This window comes from Prionailurus bengalensis, chromosome E1 (genome assembly GCF_016509475.1).
Source record: "Prionailurus bengalensis isolate Pbe53 chromosome E1, Fcat_Pben_1.1_paternal_pri, whole genome shotgun sequence".
NCBI classification, from domain to species: Eukaryota; Metazoa; Chordata; class Mammalia; order Carnivora; family Felidae; genus Prionailurus; species Prionailurus bengalensis.
In genome coordinates, this window is record NC_057347.1 from 46,976,945 (window position 1) to 46,998,188 (window position 21,244).

At 45.6% G+C, this 21,244-nt stretch overlaps 1 protein-coding gene across 7 annotated transcripts in view; it reads right to left on the reverse strand.

Annotated features, from left to right (window-relative positions):
- Positions 1–21,244, reverse strand: part of PITPNC1 (phosphatidylinositol transfer protein cytoplasmic 1) — a 274,075-nt gene that overhangs the window by 19,275 nt on the left and 233,556 nt on the right. For all 7 annotated transcript variants that reach the window (XM_043585056.1, XM_043585059.1, XM_043585058.1 and 4 more), the window contains 2 exons: positions 4,192–4,347; positions 875–938 (listed from right to left, as the gene is read on the reverse strand). In XM_043585056.1, coding sequence (XP_043440991.1) covers positions 875–938; positions 4,192–4,347 — 220 coding nt within the window. The remainder of the gene's footprint in view (positions 1–874; positions 939–4,191; positions 4,348–21,244) is intronic.

Sequence of the window (21,244 nt, forward strand, 5' to 3'; positions counted from 1 at the left end):
CTTGTTTAACTCCTCCCAAATCATGAAAAAAAAAAAAGCGAAAGAAAGAAAGAAAGAAAGAAAGAAGAAAGAAAGAAAGAAAGAAAGAAAGAAAAAGAAAAAAGCCACAACAGTCTTAGTTAGGATGAAGGGGCACCTATGGATCCTTGCAGAATCCTTAGGTTTTTAGTGAGAGAGTATTGCAAAGTGTCCTGTGAATCCAAGGATTCACTTTCACTTGATATGATGCTTCAGACAGTTTTGATCTTGAAGCGAAGCCTGGGATAAATCAGGATGGGTTTAAAACCCATCCAACAGAAGTACAGAGCCCTTGTGTTCTCAAGTATGCCAGCAGCAAAGGTACGGAGGTCCTACTTATTAGTCAATAACTAAGTACAGTTGACCCTTGAACAATTAGGGCGTTAGGGGCGCCAACACACACATTCTCTCCTGTGGAATCGAAAATCCATGCATAACTTTTGACTCCCTCCAATAGCCTACGACTGACTGGAAGCCTTACTGATAACATAAACAGCTGACGAACACATGTTTGTATGTTCCGTGTAATCAATTCTGTATTCTTACCATCAAGTAAGCTAGAGAAAAGAAGATGTTAAGAAAATCATAAGGAAGAGGAACCACATTTACAGCAGTGTACTGTGTTTAGTGAAAAAGAAAATCTGCCTAAGTGGATCCACACAGTTCAAACCCGTGTTGTTCAAGGGCCAGCTGTACCGTGGTTATTTGAGACAAAGCTTCTATCGTTATATTCTTCTTTGTTATGTTCCCACAGACAGCGCTGCTTGCAATTCGGGGCGGAATAGTCCTGCCTTTGTTGTGTCTTTCTAGGTAGCATCTGAAGCCAGGTGGGATGAAGGTGGGGAAGGTGACTTACCATACCACTCATCAACCCACGCAAAAGCCTGTCTATGTCCAATCAGCAGAATATCCCGGACCACCTAAAAAAGTAGAAGAAGGAAGGTGAAGTAATAACCACGTCTGACGAAAACGATCCGGAAAATAGGTTGTTCCCAATTCTAGGAATCCTGGCAATTACAAATTTCTCAATCACTCTGTCCATGGGACGGCAATTATAGTCTCATGGACACAGATACGGGCTCGTTCGCCCCGAGTCCTTCCACGGCGTGCTCTACTCGCTGTAAGTGAATCTCTTCATCTTGTTTGAAACTTGGACTGGGAGTGTATACACTGTGGACAACCTTCCTTGGCAGTCGTACAGCAGGGGCTGGGATGGATCTCTAGGCTCATCACCCTGAGACTTTTCATTTATCTTTACCTAAAACAGGTTCAACTTTTCGCTTGTGGGACGGTGCGTGTCTCGCTGGTGCAAGGAGGTCCTAGGTGTTGGGAATCAAGAATGCTTTTCTGGATAGCAAGTGACTTCTAAGCAAAGAGCACTTAACTCTTCCCTGAGGAAATAACCTAAATATTGATAAAAAAAAATTTTTTTTTTTCAACGTTTATTTATTTTTGGGACAGAGAGAGACAGAGCATGAACGGGGGAGGGGCAGAGAGAGAGGGAGACACAGAATCGGAAACAGGCTCCAGGCTCTGAGCCATCAGCCCAGAGCCCGACGCGGGGCTCGAACTCACGGACCGCGAGATCGTGACCTGGCTGAAGTCGGACACTTAACCGACCGCGCCACCCAGGCGCCCCCAATTTTTTTTTAAATGTAATTGAAGGTGTGGGATACGAGATAAAGAAATATCATTTGGGGGGTGACGTTCACATAACAGAAGGGGAAAAAAGCAGTTTACACAAGTTATTACTGAAAGAGACGAAATAAAGAGACCTCAGCAGGTACAGAACAGATGGGGATGCTAAGCTTGGCTAGGAGACAAAAGGAAAGAAATTGTTTCTTGTAGTGACACGCAATGGCAATAGAAGACGAAGAAAGATAATATATATAGCTTGTGTGTATATGTGTGCCTGTGTGTAACCCTGCTCATGAGTTTTAATTTTATTTATTTATTTATTTATGAATGTTCTGGTGCTCTTTTTGTCCTCTAAATATGCCGCTTTACGTTTCTTGGATACTCACACGCTCCCTTCAACATTCCTTTCTTCCTGCCAAACAAAACCCAGCAATTGTCAAAAACCTCTCGCGAAAGGTTCAAGCACGTTTCAATAAATGAAGGAGTTTAATCTGGCGAATTTGCAGAAACAAGGGAAGCGTTTATAATGAAGTGTTTATTTCTCCATGCCTCTGGATAGCTGGTGAGGCTTTTATGATTTGGAAGGAGGAAATATGTCAAGAAAATAAGAAACAACATGAAACCATACACACTCAAGTGCTGACTGTCAAATTCATGGAAATGAAAAGAACGGCATCGAGCCATCAGTAAAATATACCCTATTGCATTAAGCACAACACAGCTGTCTGCTGGAACCAAGAATTCAATAATGTGCTAATGGCTCGCTTTCGAACATTTTTTTCCCCCTTAACTGTGAATAGATTCTTAAAAAACAAAAGTATTCAGAGAAAGGCATCCCTGGTACTTTAAACGCATGCAAATACTAGCCTCCTATACTCATTAGCGGCTCATGGGCCAGAGCAGGTGTGGTTAGGGGGTGTAGATAACACTTCCTTGTATTTGGAAACGGGCATGCCTTTTACTAGAGCATAATTGCTACAGGTATTTTAAAGAAACAGAAGTCAAAACTAGCCAAAGTCATCGGGTGAGAAAAGAAACCCAATAAGCCCTACAGCAATCTAAATAGGCTTTCAGAAGAGAAAGGAGGATATGACAAGTGCTCTGTGTAGTGGCCCCGAGAAGAGGAGATCCTTTTGGGCTAAAAAATAAGGGGGTAGAGATAGTGCAGGAAGTCAAAGAAGATATAGCCCAAGTTAGACACAGAGCCGGGAGCGTCTTCCCACTTAATCACTTGGGACACGGCTGGGAAACAGGTGGTCCCCAAAACTTGATTTCTATGTGTCTCTCACGTGGCTCCCACCTCTGGCTGGGCCGACAGGGCTCTAGAGCGCAGAAGAACGAAACACCTCTCCGTTAAAAAAAACACCAAAGCTCTCAGATCTGTTCTAGAGTCTCATGAGCCCAGGTTCAATCTGTTCCTTTGTACTTAAATTCAAAACGTATACGTGTTATTGCCAATCGGCCTTCAATCTCAGTAGACCAATCCGTCTAAGTAAGTAACACAAAGCTCAGTGCATTCACGTTAAATTCCAGCGGCCCCAAAAGAATTTCAGAAAGCTATTCTTTATCAGTTTTTAAGTGGAAAAATAAACAGATATCCAGCCTATCTGGAATGTAGAGACGATGTGGGTAGTATTTATTTTTATGAAAATGGGAGGCATTACAAAGGGTAATGCAAAACACTACACTTTCCATTTGTTTCCATGAGGGTAACAGTCATGTTAGAAGCCCCTAACAAACTTAAGTCATCACCAGGTGATGATTTCCTGCTACACAATTAACATGTTTAGCTAAAGTGGGTATACAATTGAAATCTGTGTTTCGATTCTTTGGTAACAGAATTATTAAATGACCAGAAATACTGAGATGCACCATCTAGGGGACAATCGTGTTTTCTCTTGGGGCGTCTTCTACCTTAAGTGTCTATATTTGCAGGGTCTTTTGAGTGAGAATGATCTTGGGAGCTGCACACACAGATAAGCCCCGTGCCTCTGCCTGGAATCCAAGTACCCAAGTACCAAGTACAAGTACTTCTGCCTGCAACGAGGTTAGCCTGATGCCAGAGGGAGAAGTATGTTTTGAAGTATGTTTTAAATTCAGTTAATTTCCTGAATATACTCATCCAGCAGACACGGAGGTCACGGAATGAGAAATGAAGCGCAAAACATCAAATTAAGCCTGGATGTAAAATGCATTTTCAGGAAAACAGGGTTTTCTAGATGCAGTTGGCTCGTGTTGGCTCAGCACTGTACAGGTGTTGTGCGTTGTGCACTCCAGCTGACAATAAAGACAGTCACGGAGAGCCTGGGTGCCTCACTTGGTTAAGCATCCGACTTCGGCTCAGGTCATGATCTCACGGTTCATGAGTTCAAGCCCCACATCAGGCTCTCTGCTGTCAGCACAGAGCCTGCTTTGGATCTTCTGTCCCCCTCTCTTTCTGCCCTCCCCTCTCTCAAAAATAAATAAACATTAAAAAAACAAAAACAAAACAAGTCACTGTGTCCACAGTCCGGGAACTGCTGTTTATTCACTTACCTTGTGTACAAATTGTTCCACTCTGGTCTGAAGTCCCCAGACCTCAAACTTCACGGTCACCAGCTTGTAGGAACACATGATGGGTTGATGACTATCTCTCCAGCCTTCCCTTAATTGGCCACGTCCTGTCTTCTCAGACTTGAAGTGTTTAGGATCCTGAAAAAGATACATCAAAGAAATGATAACTTTAAAGCTTAATTATCATTTATATAGGAAATTTCCAGAATAGGTAAGACCATAGAGACCAGCAAGATGAGTGGTTGCCAGGTGTTGGAGTCACTACTAATGGATAAAACGGTTCCTGTTGGGGTGATGAAAATGTTCTGGAACCAGGTAATGGTGGGAGTTGCATAGCTTTTGTGAATACACTAAAACCCTCTGAATTGTACACTTAATTAAAAGGGGGAATTATATACATCTCAATCAAAAGAGGGGCTTACGGTGTAAGTAAATAGTTAAATGATAGCTCACCTATTCACATGTCAAAAACGGGATTTATTTATTTATTCACATTTAAAAGATTTTATTTTTATGTAATCTCTACGCTCAAATTCACAAACCTGAGATCAAGAGTTGCACATTCCACCAACTTAGGTAGCCAGGTACTCCTCAAAAACGTGATTTTAAGCCAGATTTGTGCTGGGACGCCTGGGGGGCCCAGTCAGTTAAGCAACAGACTTTGGCTCAGGTCGTGATCTCACGATTTGTGGGTTTGAGCCCTGTGTCGGTCTCTGTGTTGACAGCTCAGAGCCTGGAGCCTGCTTCAGATTCTGTGTTTCCCTCTCTGTCCCTCCCCTGCTTGTGCTCTGTCTCCCTCTCTCAGAAATAAATAAACATTTAAAAAAAAAAGCCAGATTTGTGCCACTGCATTGTATTTTCTCTGACCTTAGGTTCAATAAAGTTTACAAAAAAAATTTTTTTTAGGCACAACCCATTACTGGGTGTGTAAATTTGGACAATTGCTCAACAATGTGTATAAATATCTAAGAGCTAAGCATATGCGCCTACCTATGACCCGACAATTCAATTTCTAGGCGAAATGGGTGCATTTTTCCGTCAAAAGACTGTACTTGAAATTCACAACAGCTTAAAAAAATTTTTTTAATGTTTATTTATCTTTGAGAGAGAGAGAGAGAGACAGAGTGCAAACAGGGAAAGGCAGAGAGAGAGGGAGACACAGAATCTGAAGCAGGCTCCAGGTTCCGAGCTGTCAGCACAGAGCCCAACGTGGGGCTTGAACTCACGGACCGTGAGATCGTGACCTGAGCCAAAGTCGAACACTTAACCTAATGAGCCACCCAGGTGCCCCCAAAATATATAAAATATTTAAAAACAAAGCAACAAATAAATAAGAAAGATTAAAAAAACTGTTGTAATGTTTAACCATTTAATATTTCCTCAATGATTGCCATTTGGAAATCAGCTTCCGATTTATCTCATCAGAGGATTATTTTTCAGAGGTACCTCACAAGAAATGTGTGAATTAATAAAGTAAGAGAAAATGCATATATACACCTAAAAATATTTTTATTTATTTTCCCAGCTTAGAGTTAGTACCAGATAACACTGTGTCGGCTTAAGGCGTACAACGTGTATGATTAAAAAAATGTTTAAAAATTCACGTAGGAGAGAATTTTCGTTAACATACAGAAGACTTTGCTCTGGGGATTACCTGTCCAGCTCTGTTTCGGGGCTTCCCTCTACCACAACCCTGCCCCCGCTCAGGGGGAGGTAGGAATTTGGAGGAAATGAGCCCCCCAAACACAACGTAGAGGCCACAAGATAAAGCAGAATGGGGCTCCCCCCACCCCCCGTCCAAGAGAGACCTGGGGACCCTGTGCAGGACGGGAGGTAGTCTGAGCCACGGAATTGGATTACCTCGGACTGCCCAGCCCTTTTAACTCAGCCCGGACTGTGCCTCAGGGGTAGGTCCAGCAGGTGCAAGCAGGATGCTTACAACTAAAGAGAGCGTTATCCCTGGGGTCTGGCTGGGGCTCTGGCAGGGACGTCTGGCTTGGCTCTGAGGGGCTGGCAGGCTGCCCCTGCCTTTCTTTACTGGCGTGCCTCCTGCGGACAAGACTTTGGCTGCGGTGGCCACTCCCAGAACTGTGGCTCCCCCAGAAAACACAGCACACCCCCGAGACCAACTCCCACACGAGGCTGATGCCAGGCCCTCAGCGACGTCCAGGCAGAGCCCACAGCCTCCCTGCTCCTGTGGCCTCTGCCTCTAGCCGACATTCCCCATGCTGCTGCCAGAGTGACCTCCCAAACGAAGACTTAATCCCACTGCTGACTTCCTCAGAATCCATTTACAGCACCATGACTTCAGGATATCATTAAAATGCCTGGCATGAAATACAAGGCCCTTTATGATCTTGCCTACCTTTCTAGCAGCTCTTCTGGACCACTGTTCCAAAGCCACACCTTTCCCTTCAGCCTTACGAAGCTCCTGCATCCCCATGCTCCAGGGCTGCAGAACCTTCTAGGCAAGTGTCAGTTCTTCTTCCTGAAATTTTTTCTCCCCAGCCAACTCCTCCACTTTGCCTCACTCTTCTTTTCCTTCTTTAAGACTCAGCTGGAGGGTCCCCTCCTCCCAGAACACTGTCCTATGTGGTTCAGAATGAACACTCCTCCTTTATGCTTCCAAAGCCTCTTCTGCCATGAAGCTGGCAGGTGGGAAGGACTCTCATCATTGGTGTGCTTGTCCATTTCCACAAGACCACAGTCATCTTGAGCCCAGTGGATGCTGAATGCCCATGATGCTGGTACACAACACATGCTGAATAAATGTTTGTTGAATGAATGCCTGAATTGTTTGGACCCACCACACACACACATGGCTGGGCATCACCATCTCAGCTACATTTGGGTAAATCTTAAAGTGAAAGACAGGTTAAAAATGCTATGTGCATCATTACAACTGCCGGCAAGCATGTGAAAAAATTAGAACCCTCACACATTGAGGATGGGAATATAAAATAGTGTGGCCACTTTGAAAAACAACTGGGTAGTCCCTCGAAAGGTTAATACGGAGTGAATTTGGCTCTGCCATTCCACTCCAAGATACCTACCCAACAGAATTGAAACCTACGTCCATGCAAAACCTTGCACATGAATGTTCAAATTCCTAATAGGCAAAACATAGAAACAACCCAAGCGTCCATCATCTGATGAATGGATACACAAAATGTGGTCCATCCATACAATGGAAGATTATCCAGCCATTAGAAGGAATGAGGTACTGATCCATGCTCTAGCACGGATGAACTTCAGAAAACATTACAATAAGCGGAAGAAGCCAGTCATCAAAGGCCACCTTGTATAATTCCATTTATCTGAAATATCCAGAGTAGACAAATCTACAGAGAAAGAGAGCAGAGTAGTGGCCTGAGCTGGGGTGAGCTGCTATGGAAACAGAGTTTCTCTTGGGGCTGATGAAAATGCTCTAAAATCAGGTTTAAGGTGACGGCTGACAACTCTATAAATATGCTAAAAGCCATTTAACTGTACCCCTTAAATGGGTGAACGTTATGTAAATTATGTATCGACAAAGCTGTGAAAAACACACAAATGCAGTATGAAAATGCCACGTGCTACCTTAGTCGGATTTTTCAGGGTATGTACTAATTCTGAGATTCCTGAAAGTCCTGCATAAAGTAATATTATAACAGTCATTATCCTAAGCATTTACTGAATGCACAATGTGGGCACAGTAGAGAACCAGATATTACATTATGCTCTCCCTTGACCTGGTTTCTTTGCCCTGAGGGGTGTGGGAGGGCAGCAGCAGCTGTGTGTGTGTGTGTGTGTGTGTGTGTGTGTGTGTGTGCGTGTGCACATTCGCACGCCCTGGAAGGTGTGGGCTGTGTGTGGTCACAGAGCACTTCCCTCCAACCATGGTGGAATCCGCTCTACTTGGCTGATTTCCATTCCTTGACCTTCCCCCGGGTCCCTCATTGGCATCGGTTGCAGGAAGACATTGGGCCTGGAGGTAGCAGGGACCAGAGCGGGACAAATATATAATTAATGGAATACTCAACTGACAAAAGAGATTCTGAAAGAGAGAAGGAAAAGAGAAGGCACGGTAAGTATCCCATAGGAATAAGTGTTCTGTGAAAGGAATAGCTGGAGATTGGAGCATGGGTAGCATTTTCGAATCTTTGATACCAATATTGTCATGCTGTGTTTTTATCACCCGAACCAGCCCAGAAACGACTACTGAGATATACATACAGGCCTGGCAAGATTATGTTAATTTAATAATAACACGATTCAGGAAAAAGGCACAGGCCTAGGGTCTGGTTCACGGCAAGTGTTCAACTGACGTTAGCTATTACGGTACTCCGAAGGCAGTCTCAGGTGCGTTTGAGTAACATGCCCAATCCTGCAGTCAAGGGCAGAGCCACTGATGCTTTTCCAAAGTACCCTGGAATTGCTGGTAGGAGATTTGATGGTTTAAGGTCACGGGACTAATTCCTGCCTACCCCATGTTCCTACAGTCTACAACGCCATCGAGAATAAAAAGAGAAAACCAATAAATCAAGAGGTATCACCAGGGAGTCTCTGGTGGATAATCTCCAAAGATGGCCTCCAGCAGCTCCTTCCCTCTCTGTGCCAGTATGCTGTTCCTCCCACCAAGAGATGGAGGCTATCTCCCCTCACTTTGAATCTAGGTTGGCCTAGGTCATGCTCTGACCAATTGCAAATGGCAGAAGAGAAACTGTGTCAGTTCAGGCCTCTCAAGGAAGCTGGTAACCGGACGCCTGACACAACGTACAGAGTCGGGTCTGATTACTCCGAGCCCACCATGTTGGGGGAAGCCCAAGATAGCCTTGCGGAGAAGTGCCCACCCATTCCAGCTAAGAAGCCAGCAGGCATGCGAGGGAACAGGTCAAATTGGATATTTCAGTCCAAACATACATCGTGAGGAACAGAAGATCTGCCCAGCTAAGCCTCATCAAAAAATTTACAGCTGCCACGTAGTCAATGTGAGTTAACAGACAGGAGCTGGAGTTAAACAGGGAGGCTTGGTTTCTTTTGCCACCCGCCTACTAACTTTCCAACAAAAGGCAAATGAGGAGTATAATTATCAGCACATGGACAGTAACTATCCTTTTTAAAAAAAATTTTTTTACGTTTATTTATTTTTGAGAGACAGAGAGCACGAGGTGGGGAGGGGCAGAGAGAGAGGGAGACACAGAATCCGAAGCAGGCTCCAGGCTCTGAGCCGTCAGCACAGGGCCCGACGTGGGGCTCAAACCCGCGAACCGTGAGATGATGACCTGAGCTGAAGTCGGACGCTTAACCGACTGAGCCACCCAGGTGCCCCTGGACAGCAGCTAGCTTGAGGCTTAGAAGACATGGCCTCCATGCTTTGGCCGACCAGAATACACATAGGCAAACCCCTGAGAACCCGAGAGAACGTCGCCCTTCTTGAGTTTGCAAGTGGGTAATCAAACCACAATTACGGAGCCAGCAAGCGGCAGAAGGCGGGAAGGCAACTCTCTCAGCAACGCAGACGTGTGGGAGACAAAGGACCCCGCAAACAGAGCGAGGGGCCAGGCACAGGAGGTAGGGGAATGGGGTAAAAGCCATGGCTGTGGCCTGACTGCCTTCACGCATCTCGGATCTTGTGCAGGGAGTCCGAGAGAGGCCTGAAGATGAAGGTCCCGGAGCCATCTGGCGGCGCCCCGCCTTGGTTCATGGACTAGCCTTAGCTCGCCTCTTGGGCTGGCAACTACTTGACTTTGAAATGGTACCTGTTCCCGAATCTTCATATACATTCTAGGCATAGGCTACTCAAGAAATCAAGCGAGACTCTGCAACGTTAAGCAGGGATCGCTGGTAGATCACATTTTCCCAAACACTGAAGAATCACAGGCCCTCACAGCAACCATCAGCTCTGAAGAAGACTGGAAAAGTAATGTCTGCACAGCGAAAACCATGCAGATGCCAAGATCTATGTGTGGCTCCGGATCACGCCACAGAAGCACTAGGTCACAAGGAGGAGACTAGAATCCCAGCTCCCCTAATTCTAGGCCAAATGTTCTTTCCACTACATTTACTTTTAATGTTAAACAGCAAAGGGTGTTTTTGTTATAGCCAGATGCCAAAGAAGCAATTAACAATTGGGCTTTTTCTGGCAACAGTGGGTTGATGTTTTTGCAAGTCTGGTGTCATATCTACAGCTGCTGATTTCATCTAGTAAATCTTATACGTGGCCTATAATTAGGGATTCACTTTCAAAGAGAGGGAGGGAGGTAAGAGAGAGGATTTACCAGAGGACTCCTTTAATCAAAACTCGAGATCTGGGGCGCCTGGGTGGCTCAGTCGGCTGAGCGTCCGATTTCGGCGCAGGTCATGATCTCGCGGTTTGTGGGGTCGAGCCCGGCATCAGGCTCTGTGCTGACAGCTCAGGGCCTGGATCCTGCTTCGGATTCTGTGTCTCCCTCTCTCGCTGCCTCTCCCCCCCCCTCCCCCCGGCCCCTCACATTCTGTCTCTCTCTCCTTCAAAAATAAATAAACATTAAAAAAAATTTTTTTAAACCCCTCAAGATCAGAAATGAACGTCCAGCTGAATGCCTTTAAGTGAGGATGGAAAAAAAAAATCAAACCACCGGGTCTTATCTGAAATATTCTGGTCACTGCAAGCCTTTCTCCTTGGTCATGTTCTCCCCGTCCCCCACCCTTGCCCATGCACCCCCTAATATCCATTCCACTTGAAATCATCTTCAGTTTCATTTTCTCACTTGAGTTTGTGAACATAAATGACTAAATCGCCCCATTCACACATCAGTTGACCTTTCTTCTAACCTTTTAAATTTTTTAAATTTCTGGTTTGTGTTTCTATAGCTTCTGTACTATTTTGGTCCTGACTCAAAAAAACTCTGATAGGATTCACTCATTCTTTATAAGACTTGGATTATTTTTAGGTTTTCAACTCTCATTTCTAGGTTTCTTTATTTTCAAATGAAGTTTGTAAAAGCTCCACCTTCATCTCCAATATTATGAATTCCACACTTTCCCACTTTGGCTTTTTTTATTTAAAAAAAATTTTTTTTCAACGTTTATTTATTTTTGGGACAGAGAGAGACAGAGCATGAACGGGGGAGGGGCAGAGAGAGAGGGAGACACGAACTTTGGCTTCTTTTAAATGAGGACATCAATCACATGGGATTAGGGTCCACTCAACCTCATTTTAACTTGATTCCTTCTGTAAAGATGCTATTTCCGGGGCGCCTGGGTGGCTCAGTCAGTTAAGTGTCTGACTCTGGCTCAGGCCATGATCTCATGGTTGGTGGGTTTGAGCCCCGAGTCAGGCTCTGTGCTATCAGTGCAGAACCTGCTTTGGGTCTTCTGTTCCCCTCTCTCTGCCCCTCCCCCACTTGGGTGCTCTCTCTTTCTCTCCCCAAAATAAAAAAAACATAAAAAAATAAAAAAGGATGCTATTTCCAAATAAGCTCACATTCTCAGGTGCCAGGGGGTTAAGGGCTTCAACATCTCTCTTCTGGGGGACACAACCCAGCCCGCACCAGTGGGTCATAATTTTCACAAGGCAAATCTTACAGGGTCCCCTGTAACTAGCTCTCGCGTAGCATGCCCACTCAGTGGGTCACGGAACAATGAACCTCGAGCCCTGGCTGCGGGTGGATCCACGGGCTGCCGGGGAAGCAGTGCTCTTGCCTCCAGGCTGCTTGATGTACGGCTCCTGGAGCCCAGCAGCTGGCTGGCGGGCTGGGATCATGTCAGGCTGCAAGCTCCTCTGGCTGGGGGCTTCTAAATTCATCTCCGATGAGAGCTCTGGCTCCGGAGTCTGCTGGTACTCCCCAGGCTTGGCACATGGCAGATCGGGCCCTCGTAGTGAGTTACAGCCCATCTGTGTGGAGGGAGGTAATCTCCCAAGCCAGACGGACCAAATTGGTGAAGGGAAGGAAAAATTCTTCCTCTGCCTTTCAAGGTCTTCCAGTTGGACTAAGAATTCAATTTACATGAGACAGATTAACAGGAGGAAAAAACCCAAAGTGTTATTATGTGCGCACAGAGGGCCAATAAGGAAATTGAGGCCTGAAGAAATTACCAAGATATAGATAGATATATATATATATTTTTTTTCCCCCCAATGTTTATTTATTTTTGAGAAAGAGAGACAGTGTGAGCAGCGGAGGGGCAGAGAAAGGGAGACACAGAATCTGAAGCAGGCTCCAGGCTCGGAACGGTCATCACAGAGCCCAATGCAGGGCTTGAACTCACGGACCGCAAAACCATGACCTAAGCCGAAGTCAGACACTTAACTGAGCCACCCAGGCGCCCCTGTTTTCATAAATTTTACACACAGAGAATAAATCTCTGAGGGACTGACAGGACAGAGAAAACTTTGGGAGCTTCAGTTAGGAAGGTATTCTAAACAGAATTTGGGCTGGGGTAGTAAATACACAAAAACGTAACAAGGGTTGTTTACACAGCCTTCTGCACCCTGAATTTCCCACCTCTGGTGATAAGGAGGTCTCTCTACTTCCTGATGAGGCTACCTTTCACAAGGGAGATTGATTTCCTGCATTCGGGGGACAGAGAAGGGTCTGAGTGTCCTCCTTTTTTTTTTTTTAAAGATTTTATTTTTTTTTCAAGTAATCTCCACACCCAGTGCAAGGCTTGAACTCACAACCCTGAGATCAAGCGTTGCATGCTCTACCCACGGACTCAGCCAGGTGTCCTGGAGTGTCCTTCCTGCACAGCCAATCTCTTAAGTAACTTTTATTTAAAATAACCAAATGCCAAATTGGCACATTTGGAACAGCCTGCCCTTGGCCTCCACATTGGCCACCCCTTCCATGCAGGCACATCTTCTTTAGAAGGCTTCCTCTCCCTGGAGTCAGTTGCTCCTCCAGGCTTCATCCATCTTGCACTTGGACAAAGCAGAACAAAGGCGAAGCCGAGGGCCTCTTCATGAGTGCAGTCCTTTCGAGACTGTGTCTCTTTGTTTGTTAGAATCAGTCTCACATCCGGGAGGTGCAAGGAGACGCCCCCAGGAGATCCTGGCCTGGCTGGGGCTCAGCTAGCATCTCAGAGGCAATATTATCAGTCTACATTCACCGAGATTTAAAGTCTCCATGATTAATTATGCTTTCAATGTGAACCACAAAGGACTAAAATCCAACGGGGGCTTGCCCTGTTAATTGAAATGAGAAGTTTTTGATAAATGTTAAATGAAATAGGGCTAAGCAGTAACTGGGTAGGAATTGTTACATTATGTAACTACAACGCTCAGTCCTAAAATAGGGACGAACTAACAACACTTATCAGACTTTTTTTTCCTGCATTCTTGGAGGCTTGGAGACTCCAAAGTGATGAATATATCCTCATTCCCCATCAATGAATGGCATTTCAGCCAGGTAAAATTCAGCTCTGAATTTGGACTCAGATTCCTTGAACTTGAATCCTAAAAGGAATGCACATAAAAAATTAAGGAGCTTTCAAAGCAGCTAGTCACAACAGACCACATATTAAAGGATCCCATTCAGATGAAATATCTCGAACAGGGAAATCTACAGAGACAAAAAGATTAGGGGTTTCCTAGGGCTGGGGTGGGATCGGGGGTAAAAAAGCTGGGTGTGTGGGTGGGTGGGGGGGGTGATAGTTAAAGCATGCAGGGTTTCTTTTTGAGGTGATGAACATGTCCTAAATTTGATTGTGATGATGGCTGCCCATATCTGTGAATACACTGAAATCCATCAAATTCGCCACTTGAAATGGGTCATTGTATGGTATGTGAACTCTTTCTCAATAAAGCTGTTGAAATAAGCAAAACAAAACTAAGGAGCTTTCAGAGTGCGTTTGAGAAGTGACCTAAAACTTTACTTAAAAGGTCAACTGCTGTGCATCGGCTTAAAAAAAAAAAAAAAACCAAACAACAACCCTAAATGCAAATTGTAGCCACAAGCAGCCAATTCTTGCTTTGTTAGCAGTTAATACCTAAAGTGCTATTTTTAAAGCATTTGCTCTTGGCACTCGAGTATACCACAAACGCTGAGTGATTTGTGCTATTCCTCTGCAAAGTGACTCTCTTAAAGGAGCTTGACTTATAAAGTGCTACTGACATGCAGAAAGGCAGAGAAAAGGGGGGATGTGGTGGGGAGGCGTTCTGGTGTGTGTTCTGAGCCCTTCTCAGTTATAATTCAGTGCCAGAAAAACTCAAAACTTCTCTACTGGAGGAGGGAGCAGGAGAATGGAAAATATGAGCACAAACCACAAAATAATTTAATAGTCGGTGGTCTCCAGCTGGAAGGGTAACCACTGTTGATGCCTGTTAGGACCGAGGGAGAAGATTAAGTCCAAAGAAAATCCTCAGAGGTGATAAGAAAGAGAGGCTGGAAGGAAAAATAACCACGCTAGCTAATGTTTATTAGATGCTTCCTGTGCACCGCAGCCAGGGTCAAGCACTTTATAGATACACTTTTCCTTTTCATCTTTATATAATAAGAGACCTATTTTGAGGTGACTTAGGGTGAGGTCCCCAGATGGCCTCAGAATGGAGCTGGTTACAGAAAGCTCCAGTGCTGAGGGTGGAAACCCTCAGCCCCACCCACTGACCTTTGGGGAGGGAGAAAGGGGGGCTGGAGATTGAACTAGAAAAACTCTTGACAAGATCTGGAGAGCTCCCTGTGGACACAGGGATGCGCTGGGGGGTGTGGCATGCCCAGAGAGTGCAGGGAAACTCTGCACCTCCCCCCACCCATACCTCGGCCTGTGCCTCTTTTCCATTTGGTTGTTCCGGAGCTGTATACCCTTTGTAATAAACTAGTAAACATAAGTAAAGTGTTTTCCCGAGTTCTGCGAGCCTTCCTAGCAAATTTTTCAACCAGAGGAGGAGGCTGTGGGAAGCCCTGACTTGTATGGGTGGTCCCGGACTTGTGAGGGGCGTCTACAGTGGGAGCGGCCTTGGGGGACCGAGCCCTTGAACTTGTGGGGTCTGACGCCAACTCCAGGTAATGTCAGAACCGAACTGAATTGTTGGACACCAGGTCAGTGTGGCAGAACTGGAGCAACAGTTGGTCTCGGGGCAAATATACCAGAATTCTCCGGACAAATCTCTAAAACAGTACACGATAATCTTCATTTTGCATGAGGACCAAGGGAATGTCTGCATCCTATTCCCAGACGGACTCGCCCACATTTCCACCCCAGCTCCCACCATGGGCTCCTTCCAAAAGCCCCCTCCTTCAGAAATCTCCAGATGGGCAGTAGGCATCAATGTCTATGTTCCCCTACAAACTTCTGGGGCCACTTTTCGGTCTCGCCCCTGTCCCATAGGGTGGCAGGGCTACGGCTGGACCTGGAGGTTTGCAGCTTGGCAAAGAGTCAGCTTTTTTGCAGATGTCCCAATTTCTGTAATTAATGCCCTCCGAACACTCCCTTCACAAGGCTTTGGGGTTAGGCAAGAAGTGTACCCCCGATGAACTCTCCTCTCCCCTCTCCAAATACAGACTAGAAGCGGGGCAGGGGGGCAGGGGAGTGGGGTGGGAAGACGGATGGCCCGGCCATGATGAGAGGGCCAGCTGGGCCACCTCAGTCCCAGCCCTGGGGAGAGCCTGGCCTCGGTGATTAGCACCTGCCCGTGGAATGTGGAGTCATAACCCCTTTGTCCCCAGCTTTGGGCCTGGCTCCCATTTCTAGAGCAACCAGAGACGGCTCCCTAAAATCCTGTTATATAACACTAACCTGTTCCTCAGCACTAACACATATGATTTTATATTTTTAAGATCACCTGATCAAAACCAGTACGGTCACTCAAGGGCACATTGCAAAGAACCCCCGTCTTACTGTGTGTGACAGTGAGGCCAGGCACCAGCTCTCCTAAGAGCCCATGAGGCAAGCTCCGCTCAAAAAGGAGGGTGGTTCAGACTTGGCTCGGTTTGCAGCCTTTGAACTGGGATTGCTTGCTGTGGACTGTCCCTGCTCACTCCGCTTTTAGCAGTGCTGTTTGGACACAGGCTATGACGCATGAGGAGCCTTGATCCATACCGAGGACATACAAATTTGGCCCTTAGATACCTTGATAAATCAAAAGCTTGTAATAGACTAACAAATATTCTTGATGAGTTGCAACATGGCAACAGCAATCAGCACTGGATTAACTGTCCCTAAATCGAGCTTGCCTTTCATGTACTGTATTATTTTGGGAAACCTGGACCTCCAACTTGAAGAGAAACCAGGATAGAGATGTTCACTCAGCCAATCAATCTGTAATTTGAAGGCAATACAGGATTTCCATTTTTAAACCTGGAGGAGATTTCAGACATATTTTAACTTTAGGACCCATTTCATTTTTCCAAATAGAATACTATTGGGAATCCCAATACATTTATAAGGCAGGTGAAAGTGACAAGTGGAGTCCTAGGGCTATTTCAACCTTTATTGTTTGACACAATGCGTTGCATTATTTACTGGGCCCAGAAGCACCCCTGAGGGGCGCAAGGTTCTGTGGAACCGAACTAAGGAGGCAACAGAAAAGGCTTTGGAACGAGACACGCCTGGGTTCGAATTTCTGTTCTAGCAACGACTACCCGCGTAAACCTGGGCAGGTTATTTAACTTCAAGACTGTTGGGGTGCCTGGGTGGCTCAAGTCAGTTAAGTGTCCAACTTTGGCTCAAGTCATGATCTCATGGCTTTCGAGTTTGAGCCCCGCCTTGGGTTCTGTGCTGACAGCTCAGAGCCTGGAGCTGTTTCAGACTCTGTGTCTCCCTTTCTGCCCCTCCCCTGTTCACACTCTGCACTCTGTCTCTCTCTCTCTCAAAAATTAATAAACATTAAAGAAAACAAAAAACCAAAATCTTCAAGACTGTTGTGGGGATGATAGGGTGAGAAAAGGAATGTTTTCCAAACTGGGGTCTGGAGAGATCTCTTTAGGGGCTGGGATATCTTTTTTTTTCTTTAATGAGTCCCTGCATTACCTAGTTATAGGAAGGCCAGTTTTTATTTTTTCCAGTCTAGGTTTGTTTTGTCCAATCCACTATTTTCTAGAATATTCACAAAGAGGAAAATTTCCCCCAAAGATGTAAAATGGAGTGCTAGCAGATCAATAAACCTAAGGGGAGTTAAAAAGGCCCTTTCTCTTACCCTGTCTTTCTCCCAAATCCTCCATTCATGTGATCGGTGAGACTCGGGGTTAATGAGGTACATTTAGAGAGGAAACCAATTGAGTGTTCTTCAAAGACAGACAACAGTTGTACCTCCAGCTTTAACTGAAGGAACCAGCTTGGTGTGGGGGAAGCTGAGTCTTTAAGCCTGGACAATTCGGGGTCTAAATCGAGGTTTTGGAAACTTCCAGCAAGTTATTTAAGATTCTCTGAGCTTCGGTTTCCTTATTTATAAAATGGAGGCAGTATCTATTCTATTGGATTGTCAGGCTTAAGTGATATAACTGAATAAAAACAACTTAGCCATGACTTTTATTTTTCTCAAAAGTTAGTTCTTGGCCCTCTAGGTCTGGGTCTAGCACTTCTGTGAGAAATCTGCTGAAACTTCTAAGGCCCAAATTAATGAGCTGGTAATTGTAGGTCTTTCTCTGGGCCCCTTAAGACGGAGACAGGCAACTTAATAACACCTATTCTTTCCTGGATATTTTTGGAGCAGAAGCTGAACAGTTGTACTTGGAGTCTGAATAAAGAGAAGAAGTGGAGGAGAGAATCACAGGGTCACGTCTTGTCTCTCAAGGGGAAAAATATGACCTCCGTCATTAGCCTTGTAGCCACAGATTCTTGGAGAGCCAACTGGGAAAAGGCCGGGACGAGACTGGGCCAGAGGACCTGCTGGACACGGATGAGTCTTGGAGAGAGGAAATTAACTTAGATGAGGGTCAATCTGAAGCCAGCCCCCAGCTCAGAAACCATTTAGGAGGGAACCTGCACAAATGTATATTATAATTAACACCATTGGCTGGCAAGGACAACGCTGATGTGACTCCCCAGATGGTATCAGATTCTCAACAGATGGAGTGATATTCAAAGGCACTGACCCCTCCCCTTAGTAGGGAAATAGGCAGTTTTCCAGGCTTAGGTTGCTATTACCTTCTCCCTCCACAAAATTAAATAATAATAAGTTGGCATAAAAACTTGAACACAGAAAATAAATAATAAAAAAACCCAAAAGCTCGAATACAGAAAATGGAGCTCTCTTAGGCAGAGCTGCCTTACCTTGAATAGATCATAGATGTGGAAAGATACTCTTTCTCTTGGCTACCGGCTAAGCACACTAGGCCATCTGACCCCGCGAGGCTGGTCAGCTCTCACCGGGAGGTCCTCCCTGATATGCCAGTCAAAAAACTACTTTCCACATGTATCACGGCAGGCAAAAGTTGGGAAGGTCTGCTCTGAGGCTATTTCCCCAAACCCGGTGTAATTTTATGTAGATCCTTGGGTCCTGTCTTACTGCGTCTCGTTTGGTAAGTCTAGGGCAGGGTCCAGATATCTGCTTTTTTTTTTTTTTTTTTTTTAAAGGTGCCAAGGTGATTCTGACCTGATTTGGCAGCTCTGCTCTAAGGGCTAAGAAATTCTGATGCTTTAATTTAATAAAACTAAAAACAGCAGAGGCTGATGTAGCTGGTCCAAGTCCTGAGCAAGTTGTGGATTTAATGCCTGTTTTCTTAAACAGGTTCTCCATGGGACAGAATTTTTTTTAAATTTTTAACATTTATTCTTTTTTTTTTTTGAGAGAGAGAGAGAGAGAGACAGACCGTGAGCAGGGGAAGGGCAGAGACAGAGAAGGAGACACAGAATCCGAAGCAGGCTCCAGGCTCTGAGCTGTCAACACAGAGCCAGATGCGGGGCTCGAACTCACAAACCGTGAGATCATGACCTGAGCTGAAGTCGGATGCATAACCGACTGAGCCACCCAGGGGTCCCTCCATGGGACAGAATTGAAAAGCTCGGTTGCATCTATTCACTTTTGGCTCCTTCTTTCTTCTTTTAAAGTCTTTAAAGTTATTCTTCTAAAATACGCCTGGTAAGGACGTCGGACAGTGACAGAATGCCCCAAACTGACTTGGGCACCCTCTCGGACTCCGGTGCCACAGACAGCTCGAAGTTAGCACGACAGACGGTAAGTGTAACTGCTAAGGTTTCCTAGAGGTGAAGTATCAGAGACACGCGTCACTCTGGATTCAGATGAAATAACAGCAGAAGAAATAACAACATAGTTTTTAAAAAGTCTCAGCAATAAAAAAAAAATGGCTGTAGTTTCTGAAGGAGCTTGCTGTACCCACAGAGGATTCTGTGATCTTGAGAACTAGAGGGATTGGAACCAACCCTCCTCTGTTTCTCTTCTCCATTCAGTCATGCCAACAGGTAAAACGCGATATGCAAACTCCCAGAGCACCATTCACGGCAGCCGCTTTCCGAAGACACATGGTTTCTACTGAGGAACCATCCCAGCAACACATCTGTAGATCTCAATGCCGGAGCCCAAGCAGGGGGAGGGGACATTTATTAAATGCTTACTATGAACCAGAGACTATGCTAGTCATTTTCTTTGTTTGTTTGTTTATGTTTATCTTATTTTTGAGAGAGAGAGAGAGAGAGAGAGAGAGAGTGCAGAAGGGGCAGAGAGAGAGGGGAGACACAGAATCCGAAGCAGGCTCCAGGCTCTGAGCTGTCAGCACAGAGTCCGACGCGGGGCTCGAACTTACAAACCGCGAGATCATGACCTGAGCTGAAGTCGGAGGCTCAACTTGAGCCACCCAGGCGCTCCTGTCCTAGTCATTTTAGTGTCGTGCCTTTCACGTCATATCATCCCATCCCATCCTGCCATCTCTCCATCCACTCATTTGAAGATACAGTAATTGGTGGCCATACAGCACAGCACAATGACTGTAATCACTTGGGAGGCGACTGGGAGCCAGGGTCCCTTATTACCTTGGGGTTGAATTCCCACCCGTAGGCTCTAGAGGTTATCTTTTGCATAGATCCCCCTACAACAAGCCTAATTGTTTCTCCTTTTATGGATGTTTTGCTTGGATGAGTCCTTCCTTTTGGGGCATGGAGCCATTTCCCAAGGACTTTTTCTTTTATAAAGTAGGCTTCGTGCCCAGCTTGGAGCCCAATGAGGGGCTTGAACTCCAAGGCCCTGAGATCAAGACCTGAGCTGAGATCAAGAGTCAGAGGCTTATCCGACTGAGCCACCCAGGCATCCGAGCCCCAAGGACTTTTTCTTTTTTTTTTTTTTTTTTCCAACGTTTATTTATTTTTGGGACAGAGAGAGACAGAGCATGAACGGGGGAGGGGCAGAGAGAGAGGGAGACACAGAATCGGAAACAGGCTCCAGGCTCTGAGCCATCAGCCCAGAGCCTGACGCGGGGCTCGAACTCCCGGACCGCGAGATCGTGACCTGGCTGCAGTCGGACGCTTAACCGACTGCGCCACCCAGGCGCCCCTCCAAGGACTTTTTCTATTCAGTCGGTGATCCAATGCCACAATCAGCAACTCCACTCCCGGCAGAGACTTAGAATCTCTGGTTCCGAACTGTTATTGGGGAATTCATTTGCCTCAATTTTGTTTGACCTACTTGGTCTGGCCTTTCACTACCTGATCCAATTGGTAAGATTTGATCCTCTGAGCACTGAGCTCTGGGGGACCTCGTTCGTGCAAACTGCTGCGGCAGTTGAAATTTTTTTTTTCCTTTGAAAAATTAAAAAATGAAAATCTTTTCTCGAGGCTGGAGTTGGGCACTACTGTTTTCCTAGTAAAATTGGCTTTGCTTCAAACAGTGCAGTAGTTAGTTCCGCATAATCAGGCCAGAAGAACAGAGGTGCTTTTAAGAATCAGCACGAGGTACGGTACTTGGTCAAGACTCGGTGACCTAGCTTTCTTTTGTTTGGAAGAAATGAGATCCCAGAGAGATTACCTATTTGTTCCCAGGGAAGGGAGCTCCTGATTATTGGTCTAAAAATGTGGTAGCCAGGGTTGCTGAGGGCTGGACTGCTGTTTAATGCCTTTTCACTTCTAAAAGTTCCTGTTCATTAACAAAATATTATTGCTGTTGAAACGGCTGAAGCCCGCTTGC